The sequence below is a fragment of the Salvelinus alpinus genome, chromosome 12 (assembly GCF_045679555.1).
Source record: "Salvelinus alpinus chromosome 12, SLU_Salpinus.1, whole genome shotgun sequence".
Taxonomy (NCBI): Eukaryota; Metazoa; Chordata; class Actinopteri; order Salmoniformes; family Salmonidae; genus Salvelinus; species Salvelinus alpinus.
In genome coordinates, this window is record NC_092097.1 from 316,072 (window position 1) to 333,184 (window position 17,113).

The following is a 17,113-nucleotide window of genomic DNA, read 5'->3' on the forward strand; positions in this document are numbered from 1 at the left end:
ATCACTAACTGCTCTCCCCTAGACCACAGTCTCCGGGGACATTCCAACGAGAGATAATGAAACCCCCTCTCCTGGAAAAGTGTACATTTCGTTAACATTCACTATGCTACATTTTAATCAGCAATCCACAAGTATTAATTATAAACCAAACATGATAATGGTAAATCCACTTTCCTTACTCCAATCATCAAATGTTTGTTTTAATCCCCCCCATCGTCTATGTATCCTTTATTATGCATGTACTATTCTCCATAACCACCGCACCACAATGTTCATGAACTAACAAATACAATTAAAAGTTCACTTTAGGTATCAAATCAAAGTTGTCACGTGCGCCGAATACAACAGGTGTACAGTCGTGGCCAAAAGTGTTGCGAATGACACAAATATTAATTTCCACAAAGTTTGCTGCTTCAGTGTCTTTAGATATTTTTGTCAGATGTTACTATGGAATACTGAAGTATAATTACAAGCATTTCATAAGTGTCAAAGGCTTTCATTGACAATTACATGAAGTTGATGCAAAGAGTCAATATTTGCAGTGTTGACCCTTCTTTTTCAAGACCTCTGCAATCCGCCCTGGCATGTTGTCAATTAACTTCTGGGCCACATCCTGACTGATGGCAGCCCATTCTTGCATAATCAATACTTGGAGTTTGTCAGAATTTGTGGGTTTTTGTTTGTCCACCGGCCTCTTGAGGATTGACCACAAGTTCTCAATGAGATGAAGGTCTGGGGAGTTTCCTGGCCATGGACCCAAAATATTGATGTTTTGTTCCCCGAGCCACTTAGCTAGCACTTTTTCCTTATGGGAAGGTGCTCCATCATGCTGGAAAAGGCGTTGTTCACCACCAAACTGTTCCTGGATGGTTTGGAGAAGTTGCTCTCGGAGGATGTGTTGGTACCATTCTTTATTCATGGCTGTGTTCTTAGGCAACATTTTGAGTGAGCCCACTCCCTTGGCTGAGAAGCAACCCCACACATGAATGGTCTCAGGATGCTTTACTGTTGGCATGACACAGGACTGATGGTAGTGCTCACCTTGTCTTCTCAGGACAAGCTTTTTTCCGGATGCCCCCAACAATCCGAAAGGGGATTCATCAGAGAAAATGACTTTACCCCAGTCCTCAGCAGTCCAATCCCTGTACCTTTTGCAGAATATTAGTCTGTCCCTGATGTTTTTCCTGGAGAGAAGTGGCTTCTTTGCTGCCCTTCTTGACACCAGGCCATCCTCCAAAAGTCTTTGCCTCACTGTGCGTGCAGATGCACACACACCTGCCTGCTGCCATTCCTGAGAAAGCTCTGTACTGGTGGTGCCCCGATCCCACAGCTGAATCAACTTTAGGAGACAGTCCTAGCGCTTGCTGGACTTTCTTGGGCGCCCTGAAGCCTTCTTCACAACAATTGAACCACTCTTCTTGAAGTTCTTGATGATCCAATAAATGGTTGATTTAGGTGCAATCTTACTGGCAGCAATATCCTTGCCTGTGAAGCCCTTTTTGTGCAAACAAATAATGACGGCACGCGTTTCCTTGCAGGTAACCATGGTTGACAGAGGAAGAACAATGATTCCAAGCACCACCCTCCTTTTGAAGCTTCCAGCCTGCTATTCGAACTCAATCAGCATGACAGAGTAATTTCCAGCCTTGTCCTCATCAACACTCACCACTGTGTTAACGAGAGAATCACTGACATGTCAGCTGGTCCTTTTGTGGCAGGGCTGAAATGCAGTGGAAATGTTTTTGTTGGGATTCAGTTCATTTGCATGGCAAAGAGGGACTTTGCAATTCATCTGATCACTCTTCATAACATTCTGGAGTATATGCAAATTGCCATCATACAAACTGAGGCAACAGACTTTGTGAAAATTCATATTTTTTCTCAAAACTTTTGGCCACGACTGTAGACCTTATTGAAATGCTTACTTACAGGCCCTAACCAACAATGCAATCTTTAAGTAAAAAAAATAAAAAGGTATTAGGTGAATAAGTACAGAAATAAAAACAACAGTAAAAGAGACAGTGAAAAATAACAGTAGCGAGGCTATAATAGTAGCGAGGCTATATACAGACACCGGTTAGTCGGGCTGATTGAGGTAGCATGTACATGTAGGTATGGTTAAAGTGACTTTGCATATATGATAAACAGAGAGTAGCAGTAGTGTAAAAGAGTGGTTTGTGAGTGGCGGGACACAATGCAGATAGTCTGGGTAGCCAATGTGCAGGGGCACCGGTTAGACGGGCTAATTGAGGTAGTATGTACATGAATGTATAGTTAAAGTGACTATGCATATATGATAAACAGAGTAGCAGCAGCATAAAGCGGGGTTGGGGGAGGGTGGGGGGGACGCACACAATGCAAATAGTCCGGGTAGCCATTTGATTACCTGTTCAGGAGTCTTATGGCCTGGGGGTAAAAACTGTTGAGAAGCCTTTTGGTCCTAGACTTGGCGCTCCGGTACTGCTTGCCATGCGGTAGTAGAGCGAACAGTCTATGATTGGTGTGGCTGGGGTCTTTGACAATTTAAGGCCTTTCTCTGACACCGCCTGGTGTAGAGGTCCTGGATGTCAGGCAGCTTAGCCCCAGTGATGTACTGGGCGGTATGCAGTACCCTCTGTAGTGCCTTGCGGTTGGAGGATGAGAAGTTGCCGTACCAGGCAGTGATGCAACCAGTCAGGAAGCTCTCAATGTTGCAGCTGTAGAACCTTTTGAGGAATAGGCTGTTATTCTGGCACCACCCGGCCAGGTCTCTGACCTCCCTATAGGCTGTCTCGTCATTGTCGGTGATCAGGCCTACCACTGTTGTGTCGTCAGCAAACTTAATGGTGTTGATCACACAGTCGTCCGGGAACAGCTGATGCTCTCATGTATGCCTCAGTGTTGCTTGCCTTGAAGCGAGCATAGAAGTGATTTAGCTCGTCTGGTAGGCTCGTGTCACTGGGCAGTTCGCGGCTTTGCTTCCCTTTGTAGTTTGTAATAGTTTGAAAGCACTGCCACATAAGACGAGCGTCGGAGCTGGTGTAGTACGATTCAATCTTAGCCCTGTATTGACACTTTGCCCGTTTGATGGTTCGTTAGAGGGCATAGCAGGATTTCTCATAAGCTTCTGGGTTAGAGTCCCGCACCTTGAAAGCGGCAGCTCTACCCTTTAGCTTAGTGCAAATGTTGCCTGTAATCCATTACTTCTGATTGGGGTATGTACGTACAGTCACTGTGGGGATGACGTCCTCAATGCACTTATTGATAAAGCCAGTGACTGATGTGGTGTACTCCTCAATGCCATTGGAAGAATCCCGGAGCATGTTCCAGTCTGTATTTTAGCATCTGTATTTTAGTCCTGTATTTTAGCATCTGCTTCATCTGACCACTTTTTTATAGACCGAGTCACTGGTGCTCCCTGCTTTAATTTTTGCTTGCAAGCAGGCATCAGGAGGATAGAATTTTAAGATTTACCAAATGGAGAGCGAGGGAGAACTTTGTACTCGTCTCTTTGTGTGGAGTACAGGTGATCTAGAATTGTTTTCCCCCTGGTTTCACATTTAACATGTTGATATAAATTAGGTAGTCTCCGGCCACCAGGAGCGCCACCTCCTGGGTGAGCGGTTTCCTGTTTGCTTATTTCCTTGTACAGCTGACTGAGTGCGGTCTTAGTGCCAGCATCCGTCTGGTGCTAGTAAATAAACAGCCACGAAAGGTATAGATGAAAACTCTCTTGGTAAATAGTGTAGTCTGCAGTTTATCATAAGATTCTCTTCTTCAGGCGAGCAAAAGCTAGAGACTTCCTTAGATTTCGTGCACCAGCTGTTGTTTACAAATATGCACAGTTTAGTAACCCCTTTGCTAATTCCTCGTTGCCCCGCCACCCTTTTGTTCTAGAAATCTATTTCAGAATAAAACCACAAACGGTCTCATGAGATCAAAAAAATAAGGTTTCTGAGTCTGTAAGGAGTGTTTGCCAGATAAGTCATGCCAATGAAGCAAATTGAATTGTAACAATATACATATTGCCAAAGCTTATTTTGGATATTTACAATATAAAAATACAGAAATGAGAATCAAAATTGTCAACGGGACAACAGTAACAACAATAACCAAGGGTCAAAATAACCATACATTCAACAATAACAATAAGCATACAGTAGAGTACATGTGCAGGTTGATTGGTCTGTCAGACACTGTCCCTTAACTTATGGCAGGCAGCAATGTAGTGCGCTGCCAACCCACAGCTCTCTGCGTCCTCCCCCAACAGGACGGGTAGCCTACTCTCATCAGAGAGGTCTTTGAAACCTTGAATAAGGGTTTCAAATTTGGGGAAATGACACTCTCTAATTGTTTTACATTTTTTACATTTTGTCAGGAAATGCAGCTCCATCTCAGGTTCTGCTGTTGTGCAGTGGTTGCACAGCCTTTCCTCTACAGGGAGCCAGGTTTTCCTGTGTCTACCCTTCTCAATGGCAAGGCTGTGCTCACTGAGCCTGTACTTTGTCAAGGTTTTTCTAATGTTTTGATCAGTAACCATGGTCAAATATTTAGCCACGGGGTACTGTTGACTTAGGGCAAGATAGCACTGCATTTTGCTTTGTTCTTGTGTTTCCCAATAAGCAATGTAGTTTTGTTTTGACTGTGTTGTAATTTGGTTTATTCTGATTGATTGGATGTTCTGGTCCTGAGGCTTCAGTATGTTAGCAGTGTATTAGTAGCCCTGCATTGCAGGGCTTGGTAATGATATGGGAGGGGGTCACTGTATTTTAGATGATTCCAAAACTTAATTGCTCTTTTTTGAGTTTTTATTATTAGTGGATATTGGCCTAATTCTGCCCTGCATGCATTGTTTGTAGGATAATCTTACAGAACTCTGCATGCAGGGTTTCAATGGGGTGTTTGTCCCATTTTGATGAAATCTTGTTTTGCAAGTGGACCCCACACCTCGCTGCCATAAAGTGCAATTGGTTAAATGACATATTCAATAAGTTTTAGCCAAATTTTAATAGCTATTTCAATTTGAATTTGCTTTTTAATGGCGTAGAATGCCCTGCGTGCTTTCTCTCTCAGTTCATTCACTGCCTCATTAAGGTGTCCAGTTGAGCTTATTTTTAAACCTAAGTAATTTTAGTGTGTACAGTACTCTATATATTTTGTACCAATTGAGAACTTTGGTCTAATTCCCTGAGATCTGGATCTAATCTGGAAAATCATTATTTTAGTATTTTTGGGGTTTACTGCCAGGGCCCAGGTCTGGCAGTACTGCTCTAGCAGGTCCAGGCTCTGCTGTAGGCCATGTGCTGTGGGGTGACAGCAGGCATAGGTTATCTGCGAAGAGTAGGCATTTAACTTCTGAATTGTGGAGACTAACACCAGGGGCTGAGGATTTTTCTAGAATAGTGACCAATTCGTTGATGTAAATATTGAAGAGTGCAGGGCTCAGATTGCAACCCTGATGAAGGTCCCGCCCCTGGTTAAAGAATTCTGTTATTTTCTTGCCAATTTTAATGCTGCACGTATTGCCAGTATACATTTTATTTAATTATGTCACATGTTTTACCCCCTACACCACTTTCAATAACTTTGTAGAACAGTCCTGTATGCCAAATAGAATCAAATGCTTTTTGGAAGTCGATAAAGCAAACGTATATTTTGATATTATTTTGGTGGACATGTTTATCTATCAGGGTGTGTAGGGTGTAAATATGATCAGTTGTGCGATGTTTTGGTATAAATCCAATTTGGCTTTTGCTCAAGACATGCTTATTAAGGAAGTTTAGAACTCTTATATGTATGATACATTTGTTTCCTCTTTAGAATCCATTCCCCTGGCATTTCGCCAAGATTCTTCAACCCAAAATACTTTTTCCTGCGGCAAATTTAGCCAATTTCTCATCCTAAGGAATCCGCAATATTTGTTCCCTGACATCTATTAAAAAGTTGGGTAAGATGGGATCTCATACGTCTTCCTTAACATAGAAACTGGAATCTCTATGAACCACGATCGATCGAACCGAGCCATACACTATACACATACACTAAAGTTCCTGTCCTGCTACTTTCTGGAGTATTCGTTGTTGCTCTTTTGAAAAAGATCCAAACACTTGCATGGCAGCATTTCCTCTGAATGCAGCAGGCTCCATTCCCACTTTACACTACCTTTTCCAATGACCAACTGAGTATGTACACCTAAAACAGGACTCTGTTTCCACATCCCGCTACTTTTCTTTGTCTTACCTTGGCCATTGAAACTATAGTTAGTGACTACAGTACAGTTTCCCTGTGGCCGTATTAACCCCTCGCACGTCTGCGAAGTTATACTCCACTCTGAAAGCATCTTGCTCTATTTCATCCACAACCCCCGCAAATGCCATTTTGATCACAGGTTTCAATCGACGTACTCACATACCCAGTCTTTCTGTGGCTGAGTACTTCTACTTATTCCGGGTTTATCGGTTTGTATTTTTTGTTGATAGAATGCTGACATCAAAACGCTGGTATATTGAGCTTTTGATTCTGTTTTTATGTCATTATGCCAAGTCATAATTGCCTCCCTGAATTTTCTATCAGATTGAAATTTTCCGTCAGTTGGGAAATGCTGACCAATCTTATCCAGTTTGCAAAAATGTTCCCATGTTTGAGCCGAATTGGTAGAATTTTTGTGCGTTTCTTTCAGCGCCTCTATGGCTTATTAAAATCCTCTAGCTCTCTTTACAGGGAAAATCGGGGCTGTCTGTCGCCATATCAATAGTAATTACTCCCAAACCTCTTCCGACGGTGTCTAGGGTGTTTTAGATTTCTTCACTCCCGTCTACCTTCTATTAACTATTTTCCAAGGAAGCTCTACCCACTTCCCCGGAGAGTAGTTATGGTATTTGTGCCTATTAATTGGTCACGGCACTTAATACCTTGTATTAGAACCAATACTATAGCGTCTGCAAATGTATTACTGGAGAATACGGATTACTTCATGTCTTATTCCAGTATTGCGCCTCAAATATCACTGTTGTTGATAACCCACATTACCAAAATTATTCACACTTGTCTTCCTATTTTCCACATTATCTTTCATGGTTCCCCCTCCCCATAGGGCATAAACCAACCTCTCTCCGTATTGCTACTACACGTAACTCAAACAGTGTTCGAATATCTTATTTATTATTTAAAAAAAAAAAAAATCACTAGCTGCTAGAACTCTCGTCTAAAAGGGACTTTTGTCCCTTTTACAGATCTCGCAGGGGAATACCCCCACTAGGGACCTATCCTATACGGAAACTACCCTACACTGCATTGTCACTCCTGGATCTCGCAGAGGAAAACCTCCACTCGGGACCTATCCTTATGGAACCTACCCTACACCAGATATTTACGACCGGTCGTTACACAATGGGCCTACTGAATAAACTCAGGCTTTCTAAGTCCGTATCCTATAATTGTTCAGCCTACGATTCTCATCTCCCTAAGATGTCAAAATAAGTGGAAACGGGTGTAGGAACTGTGTCTACCTTGTTTGTTTCTAGCTCCACTGATCTGGACTCTCTGGTTTGACTACAATTCGTGGTGAACCCTGCTCGTAGCGCCAACTGTTAGGTTCTAATTTTCAGAATAAAAACTCTACGGACACTATGACAGCTCACCCAAGTTTATTCTTCCAAGAGGATCAATACAGCTGCATTAGACAAACATTTTCACCCAATCACTGATATTTAACCCTTTCTCCTAGGCTGATTCTCCTCCTACCCATCTGAACAAACATTATCTTTACTGCTAGGCATGAAACTAAGTAATACGGCCATAAACTTTTCTTTCAACCTTAACTTCTCTAGGGCAGCATTCGGAATTTTGGATGAAAAGCATGCCCAAATTAAACTGCCTGCTTCTCGGGCCCAGAAGATATGATGTGCATATAACTGGTAGATTTGGATAGAAAACACACTAAAGTTTCCAAAACTGTTAAAATAGTGTCTGTGAGTATAACAGAACTGGTTTGGCAGGTGAAAACCTGAGAAAAATCAATTCGGGAAGTATTATTTTTGTTTTGTAGTTTTCTATTCAATGCCATTACAGTATCCATTGACTTAGGACTCAAATTGCATTTCCTATGCCTTCCACTAGATGTTAACAGTCTTTAGAAATTGTTTCAGGCTTGTATTCTGAAAAATTAGGAAGTAAGAGCAGTCTGAATGAGTGGACCCTAAAGTGTCAGAGCTTTTTCATGCGCGCGACCGACAGAGTGCCTTTCTTGTTTACCTTTTATATTGACGACGTTATTGTCCAGTTGAACTATTATCGATTATTTAGGCTAAAAACAACCTGAGGATTGAATATAAACATCGTTTGACGTGTTTCTATGAACTTTACGGATACAATTTGGATTTTTTGTCTGCCTGTTTTGCCTGCGTTTGAGCCTGTGGATTGCTGAAGAAAACGCGTGAACAAAACTGAGCTTTTTGGATATAAAGAGACTTTATCGAACAAAAGGAACATTTATTGAGTAAATTAATGTCTGCTGAGTGGAACCATATGAAGATCATCAAAGGTAAGGGATTATTTGTATCTCTATTCCTGACTTGTGTAACTCTTCTACTTGGCTGGCTACTGTTTGTAATGATTTGTCTGCTGGGCTATGTTCTCAAATAATCGTAAGGTATGCTTTCGCCGTAAAGCATTTTTTAAATCTGACACTGTGGTTGGATTCACAAGAAGTTAATCTTTAAACCTATGCCAAATATGTTTTGTTTTCTGAATTTTTATGAGTATTTCTGTATTTGAATTTGGCGCCCAGCAGTTTCACTGGCTGTTGAGAGGTGGGATGCTAACGTCTCACGTACCCAAGAGAGGTTAACGTGACCTGACCTCGACCCCTTCATCACTAATCCATGGCTCTCTGCCCTTATCAATGCCTGCCACGTGATCGCTTCCCTGCACTCAGCACATTCCAAGCTTAGTTGCACCCACTATATACCTTCCTCCTACAGATAACCATTAACTTATGGTGTAGACCCTCTATACCTAAGACCTCCCTCAGTGACATGAATAAGTATATTTCATAGTCTCAGAACCCAACACTGAGAAGAAGAATTTATAAAAATGAACCCACTGTGCTAGTATAAGACCACATTCATGAATCTATTTACCTCTCAAACAAACCACTTACCATGTCGGCCCTATGACCACACAGCCTTCTTACTGAAGGTATACTATTTGAGGAGCATGTCACGAGTTGACTCATTCAGAAGTAGCCAAGATAAAAAATATTAAATGTTTTCACACCTGTTTTACATGCAGGTCCTATGGCAGTGTATTTAAGGCCAACTATAAAGAGACTGGGGAGATTGTGGCCATCAAGCAGGTCCCTGTGGAGTCTGACCTGCAGGAGATCATCAAAGAGATCTCCATCATGCAGCAGTGTAACAGGTGAGGCACCCTCCACTCTACCTCCTCTGCTTGCCTGACTTGCCTCTGTCGTCAGATCGAATAATCTGTTGCTGTGTTGGTAACATTATTTGTGAACAGAAGAAGAGTAGAACATATTGTTTATATGATTAGTGTAATATAGACAAGGTACCAGAAATAGGCAAAAAACTCATTAGGCTCTTTTGCATCCTCAGTCCCCATGTTGTGAGGTACTACGGAAGTTACTTTAAGAACAGTGACCTGTGGATCGTAATGGAGTACTGCGGAGCTGGCTCTGTCTCTGACATCATTCGCCTGCGCAACAAAACGGTAACATGCTACATGTCCAATCTGACTGAATATTAAGGGGCGATATATCTCTGTTTTTGCAAAAAATTATGTGTAGTCATTTTTTGCTGATCTTTATTGATGGTGCCAATTATTTTAGACATGACTATTTTAACAATTTCATCATTATTTATACAGATTTTATGTTAACATTACAAAAATGTATTAATTGTTTTCGATTCATTTCTGCTTGCTGTACATTTTAAAATTGTTATTTTGAGTGCTGAGCATATGCAATCAGTAGTGGAAATCGTTGCCCTAAAATAAGTAGAATTGTGTCTCTTGCCTCACGTGTCTGTTGTAGCTAACAGAGGATGAGATCGCCACCATAGTGCAGTCCACACTGAAGGGACTGGAGTACCTGCACTTTATGAGGAAGATCCACAGAGACATCAAAGCAGGGAATATCCTGCTAAACGCAGAGGGCCAGGCCAAGCTGGCTGACTTTGGGGTGGCGGGACAGCTGACCGTAAGGAATTCATCAGCTGATAGCTGGTGCAGATCATGGGCTGCGTTTACACAAGCAACCCAATTCCGATCTTTTTTCCACTGTGGTGTTTTGACCAATCACATCTTTTTCAGAACTGATCTGATTGGTTAAAACATAAATTAGTGAAAAAAATATCAGAACTTGTCAGCATGTCTAAACGCAGCCATTGAGCCATAAGTTAATGAGATGAATGTTTGATCTAGGACAGGGGTGTCAAACTCAATTTCTGGAGGGCTGAGTGTCCGTGGGTTTTGCTCCTCCCTTGTACATGATTGATCAATTAAGTTCATTAATTAGTTAGGAACTCCCTTCACCTGGTTGTCTAGGTTTTAATTGGAGGTTAATTAAAAGGAAATATCAAAAACCAGCAGACCCAGGGCTCTCCAGGAATTATGTTTGATACCTCTGATCAAGAATGTTGATTTAACTCCTTGGTTTGATTGATCTGATCTATCAAATTACACCTGCAACATTGACTGTTTTTCACTATGTCAAATCTTGGGGAGAGGTTCAGAAACAAGACGCATTTGCTCAACCAATCAAAAAAGTTTTACATTTATTCGTCATCTTGCTTGAACGTGCTGAAAGCTGGCGAGTCTTGTTTAGTAGTCTCATCAGTTGAAGCCTTTTTGATCTGGACTGGGCCCAACCAAAAGATGCTACTCTTCAACTAACTTTTTTATTTACCTTTAAAATAGGAGTTTTGTGCCATACTGTAGTCCCTTTTAACATCCTGCGTTTTAGTTAATATAGCTAAATTGTTTGTGGATAGAAGGAAAATCATGGTCAAGCAATCCAGGACTGACCAGGATGACATGAGGTATATATTTTTCAAAATGTTCTCTATATATCATGTACAAATATAATTAGTAAATCATGTCTACTACTTGTCTGTTTTTCAGGATACCATGGCCAAGCGGAACACAGTGATTGGCACTCCATTCTGGATGGCCCCTGAAGTGATCCAGGAGATTGGTTATAACTGTGTGGCAGACATTTGGTCCCTGGGCATCACAGCCATAGAAATGGCAGAGGGAAAGCCTCCCTATGCAGACATCCACCCTATGAGGGTGAGCCTATTGTTAATGTGTACAGATCTGGTTTTGTTAGTGATTGAACTTGTCAAAGACTTCTCAGTCTCAGGCTTCAACCTCTCTCAAACCAATCTGAGTATAGTGGTGAAAACAGAGATGACTTGAAATGTGATTTTGTTCCCGTATGTGACTTTGTTTCTGTTCTGTCTGTTACATTGCTTCGTTTATAGGCCATATTTATGATTCCTACCAATCCTCCACCGACGTTCCGAAACCCAGACTTGTGGTCGGAGCTGTTCCAAGAATTTGTCTCCCAGTGTCTGGTGAAGAACCCAGAGAACAGAGCCACTGCCACACAGCTTCTACAGGTAGAAGACCCCATCTCACCGACACGGTCTGCATCTCAAAATGCCTCCCTTTTCCCTATATAGTGCACTACTTTTGACAGCCAAAAGTAGTGCACAATGTAGAGAATAGGATGCCATATGGGGCGAAGCCACTGTCCCCTCTGGCACCCATACCAAAACTACCTTACTCAGCCTACTACGTCAGTTTCTCTCCCCTCTCTATCTCTCTCTTCCTCTTTTTCTCTCTTTCTGTCTGTTAATTTCCTATTTGTCCTTCCATAATTTCTCTCTGGATTACATTTTTCATGAGAAAACTAACCATTAATATTTTAGATGGGATAGCACATTATCTGAGGCCATTACTGAGTAAAACTGAAACTCGCGGTTGCATTGCTTTAAACTCTGGTTAAAAATATTATAAATGCCTCTTTTCCATGGACATCGAGAAAAAAATTAATAAAAATGAAACTAATCACTCAATCCTGTCTTTTGAAAAATGTAATGGCTAGTTTCCTCCCTCAAACTTTTTCTTTTTTGCAAGAGCAACATTCTTGCCCCTGTTCTTGTAAACACGTGTTTGTTATGATAGATCACCTGGATGGTCTCGATTATTCTATTATTATTATATATTTTTTTCTCTAGGCGATTTCAGGGCGAGATTAATTCAAAGACGTTTTGCTGCGCACTGCACTACCGACAATGCAAAACTTTTGGTGTAAACACTGGATGTTGGCTCAATTGTGTGTTTGTACATTGTGTGTTTGTCCTCCTGCAGCATCGGTTCATTAAGGCTGCTAAGCCCAGCAGCATCCTCAGAGCTCTGATCACAGATGCCATGGAAATTAAACTGAAGAAAGTGGAGGCTGAGCAGAGAGAACAGGACCAAGAGGACGAAGACAACTCGGTACACACACACACAGACCCACACGCACGAACCCCACTGAAGTTTAGTCTGCATGGCCGTGACAGTCCGCCGGCCCATTTTATAAGCTATTTATGAGCCTCATTGAATTTTTTTTAATCAACACTCATGCCTACGTCACAATGGACAGCAGACTATGAACAGCATTACTCGACCACTTTATTTTGTAAGCTGACTAATGGGGCTGGGGAAATGTAACCACTCTCAAACACTGTAGACCTATTCATAGACGGGGCTATGGATGCAGGACTGAAAATCAATGAGATTGACATACATCATATTTTTAAACACATTTTGGAGCTTTACAATTGTTTACAAATTACAACAAAAAACATAAACAATGGAGTAACACAGCCTTAGATTTGGGATTAAGCTCATAAGGCATGTATAACTTATATTCAATAACGAATGCAATTGAATATCATTAGGCAGGTTTCCTCTGACTCAGGTTTATTCAACAAATGAATGTCGCAAAAAAAAACATTGCGACGTGTCATGGAAACGGCAGCTATATACCGTTATAATGGAATGCGCACTTACGTTCTAAATAATTGTGGGACTCCTGATGACTTCCTCTCCGGAAACTTGTTGTTCTACTTATTACTAGCCTGCTACGCTTCCAACTGTTAGTTTTTACTAGGGTTCTAAATAAACAATCGGACAACTAGGTTTATTGTAACAAAACAAGTTTATTCACCCAATGGGTCAAACAGCTGAAGAGACAAAAACATGTTCACAAAAGCACTGGTATTTAAACCTTCCTCCTATGCTGAGTCTCCTTTACATTTACATTTACATTTAAGTCATTTAGCAGACGCTCTTATCCAGAGCGACTTACAAATTGGTGCATTCCCCTTATGATATCCAGTGGAACAACCACTTTACAATAGTGCATCTAACTCTTTTAAGGGGGGGGGGGGGGGGGTTAGAAGGATTACTTTATCCTATCCTAGGTATTCCTTAAAGAGGTGGGGTTTCAGGTGTCTCCGGAAGGTGGTGATTGACTCCGCTGACCTGGCGTCGTGAGGGAGTTTGTTCCACCATTGGGGTGCCAGAGCAGCGAACAGTTTTGACTGGGCTGAGCGGGAACTGTACTTCCTCAGAGGTAGGGAGGCGAGCAGGCCAGAGGTGGATGAACGCAGTGCCCTTGTTTGGGTGTAGGGCCTGATCAGAGCCTGAAGGTACGGAGGTGCCGTTCCCCTCACAGCTCCGTAGGCAAGCACCATGGTCTTGTAGCGGATGCGAGCTTCAACTGGAAGCCAGTGGAGAGAGCGGAGGAGCGGGGTGACGTGAGAGAACTTGGGAAAGTTGAACACCAGACGGGCTGCGGCGTTCTGGATGAGTTGTAGGGGTTTAATGGCACAGGCAGGGAGCCCAGCCAACAGCGAGTTGCAGTAATCCAGACGGGAGATGACAAGTGCCTGGATTAGGACCTGCGCCGCTTCCTGCGTGAGGCAGGGTCGTACTCTGCGAATGTTGTAGAGCATGAACCTACAGGAACGGGTCACCGCCTTGATGTTAGTTGAGAACGACAGGGTGTTGTCCAGGATCACGCCAAGGTTCTTAGCACTCTGGGAGGAGGACACAATGGAGTTGTCAACCGTGATGGCGAGATCATGGAACGGGCAGTCCTTCCCCGGGAGGAAGAGCAGCTCCGTGTTGCCGAGGTTCAGCTTGAGGTGGTGATCCGTCATCCACACTGATATGTCTGCCAGACATGCAGAGATGCGATTCACCACCTGGTTATCAGAGGGGGGAAAGGAGAAGATTAATTGTGTGTCGTCTGCATAGCAATGATAGGAGAGACCATGTGAGGATATGACAGAGCCAAGTGACTTGGTGTATAGCGAGAATAGGAGAGGGCCTAGAACAGAGCCCTGGGGGACACCAGTGGTGAGAGCACGTGGTGCGGAGACAGATTCTCGCCACGCCACCTGGTAGGAGCGACCTGTCAGGTAGGACGCAATCCAAGCGTGGGCCGCGCCGGAGATGCCCAGCTCGGAGAGGGTGGAGAGGAGGATCTGATGGTTCACAGTATCAAAGGCAGCCGATAGGTCTAGAAGGATGAGAGCAGAGGAGAGAGAGTTAGCTTTAGCAGTGCGGAGCGCCTCCGTGACACAGAGAAGAGCAGTCTCAGTTGAATGACTAGTCTTGAAACCTGACTGATTTGGATCAAGAAGGTCATTCTGAGAGAGATAGCAGGAGAGCTGGCCAAGGACGGCACGTTCAAGAGTTTTGGAGAGAAAAGAAAGAAGGGATACTGGTCTGTAGTTGTTGACATCGGAGGGATCGAGTGTAGGTTTTTTCAGAAGGGGTGCAACTCTCGCTCTCTTGAAGACGGAAGGGACGTAGCCAGCGGTCAAGGATGAGTTGATGAGCGAGGTGAGGTAAGGGAGAAGGTCTCCGGAAATGGTCTGGAGAAGAGAGGAGGGGATAGGGTCAAGCGGGCAGGTTGTTGGGCGGCCGGCCGTCACAAGACGCGAGATTTCATCTGGAGAGAGAGGGGAGAAAGAGGTCAAAGCACAGGGTAGGGCAGTGTGAGCAGAACCAGCGGTGTCGTTTGACTTAGCAAACGAGGATCGGATGTCGTCGACCTTCTTTTCAAAATGGTTGACGAAGTCATCCGCAGAGAGGGAGGAGGGGGGAGGAGGGGGAGGAGGATTCAGGAGGGAGGAGAAGGTGGCAAAGAGCTTCCTAGGGTTAGAGGCTCCTTCTTACACATCTGAACAGCCAATACATCTCTGTTGCTAGACAGGACTTTAGTGATGTCTGTTCTTTCTCACTTCATCTGACCTGTTGACTTGTACCAGACTGTGGCCCTTCTCCTTTCCATAGGATACCTGATGTCTAACAATAACATGTTCTGACAGAATGTAAATGTTCTGCATTCCCCCCTCTTGCTTAGTGACTTTATTAAGGATATTTCAAGTTTATAAGTCAGTATCCATCACAACCAAACAAGTAAAATGATCAGACCAACTTTGGTAGTTGCTGTTCTGTTAGTTGTGTTGTGATGTCAGGCAAAAATGCCTTATCAAAGATTCAAATGTTCAGATTTCCAAAAAACGAGGAACGGCGATGAGCTTGGGTCACTGCAGTCTGAATGGAGGCTTGGGAGCCCAAAAATCATAGCATGTCTGCAGCACTCACTTCATTTCAGGTAAGCTCACTAGTACACAATTCATTTAAAATCTACCTAGCTTGTAAGACGAGCGTTATTAGGAACGTCTGAAATACGACAAATCTATTCAATACAGTTTCCTAGCTAACTTAGCTAGACAAGCTAACGTACTTTTTAGCATCCAACATTAGTTAGCTAGATTAACTAGCTTGTAGTAACTAAGCAGGGTTTTGCATATGAAGCACTTAACCTATTTTACCCCATTACCAAAGATGGTTTAGTATGAAAACTCTGTGCCATTACTATTTGTAATGTTTGTGTATATTGTTTGTTTCGATTTTTTAAATCTTTGGCAACAGTGTACAGCAGCTATCTGTAGATTCAATGTACTGTACAGTGGGGAGAACAAGTATAACATGCAAATTAATTACTTAAAAATCATACAATGTGATTTTCTGGATTTTTGTTTTAGATTCCGTCTCTCACAGTTGAAGTGTATCTATGATAAAGAATTACAGACCTCTACATGCTTTGTAAGTAGGAAAACCTGCAAAATCGGCAGTGTATTAAATACTTGTTCTCCCCACTGTATATAGGAACTTGCACTATCAATGAGGAGTCAAGCAGATCCACAAAGTAAAGACAGTAGAGGTTTAAATTCATCTGCAATTTTAAATGACTACAACTTATTGGAGTTAAGCATATTCAAAGATTGTTTTCTTCTATTCTTTCATTATTCTGTTTTAGGTGAGCCATCGACAGACCACTGATGGTGCTCAAAAGAAAGGTACAAGAGGAAGCAAAAAAGATGGCAATCAGAACGTGTTTTGAACAATGAAGATAACACCAGATTCTACGCCAGTCTTCCTTCTGTCAGTTTTTTTTTTTTTACCCTTGTGACATACCTTACAACAGCATGGGCTCATGCTCCCATGCTCCCATGCTGAGAGAGAGGGAGACTGTAAATATTAATCAGTCAGGACTTCAATTACTGTACAGAATGTTTTTTGAAGTTAGAGATACATTTGAAATAAATTGTTTGAATATTTGACTGAATCTTTAAGTGCATTGAGACATGATTTTATGAGTACTGCTCTTAAGTGTGTGTTGGAGAAAACCATGCAGATCACTGAAATATAACATAGAACGCACATTCCACTCTGACATCTACAGTAAGGAATCGCCTCGGCTTCTATTCATTGCAGTTCTATCTAACGCCTGTGAGCAATGTCCAGGTGTCCGTTGCATACCTGCAGCCTTCACTTCATAAAGTCATGTACCAACTTTGGCAGCATATGTTGGAAGTAAACTCTGCAAATAAAGAAATGTCCTCTCACTGTCAACTGTGTTTATTTAACGTGTAAATATTTGTATGAACATACCAAGATTCAACAACTGAGACATAAACTGAACGAGTTCCACAGACATGTGGCTAACAGAAATGGAATAATGTGTCCCTGAACAAAGGGGGGG

General features: G+C 42.4%; 1 protein-coding gene across 2 annotated transcripts in view; it reads left to right on the plus strand.

Moving 5' to 3' along the window:
• The window catches only part of LOC139535329 (serine/threonine-protein kinase 4-like), a 66,923-nt gene that overhangs the window by 23,203 nt on the left and 26,607 nt on the right, over positions 1-17,113 (plus strand). For both annotated transcript variants that reach the window (XM_071334634.1, XM_071334635.1), the window contains exons 3-8: positions 9,271-9,399; positions 9,594-9,708; positions 10,031-10,195; positions 11,119-11,286; positions 11,481-11,618; positions 12,373-12,501. In XM_071334634.1, coding sequence (XP_071190735.1) covers positions 9,271-9,399; positions 9,594-9,708; positions 10,031-10,195; positions 11,119-11,286; positions 11,481-11,618; positions 12,373-12,501 — 844 coding nt within the window. The remainder of the gene's footprint in view (positions 1-9,270; positions 9,400-9,593; positions 9,709-10,030; positions 10,196-11,118; positions 11,287-11,480; positions 11,619-12,372; positions 12,502-17,113) is intronic.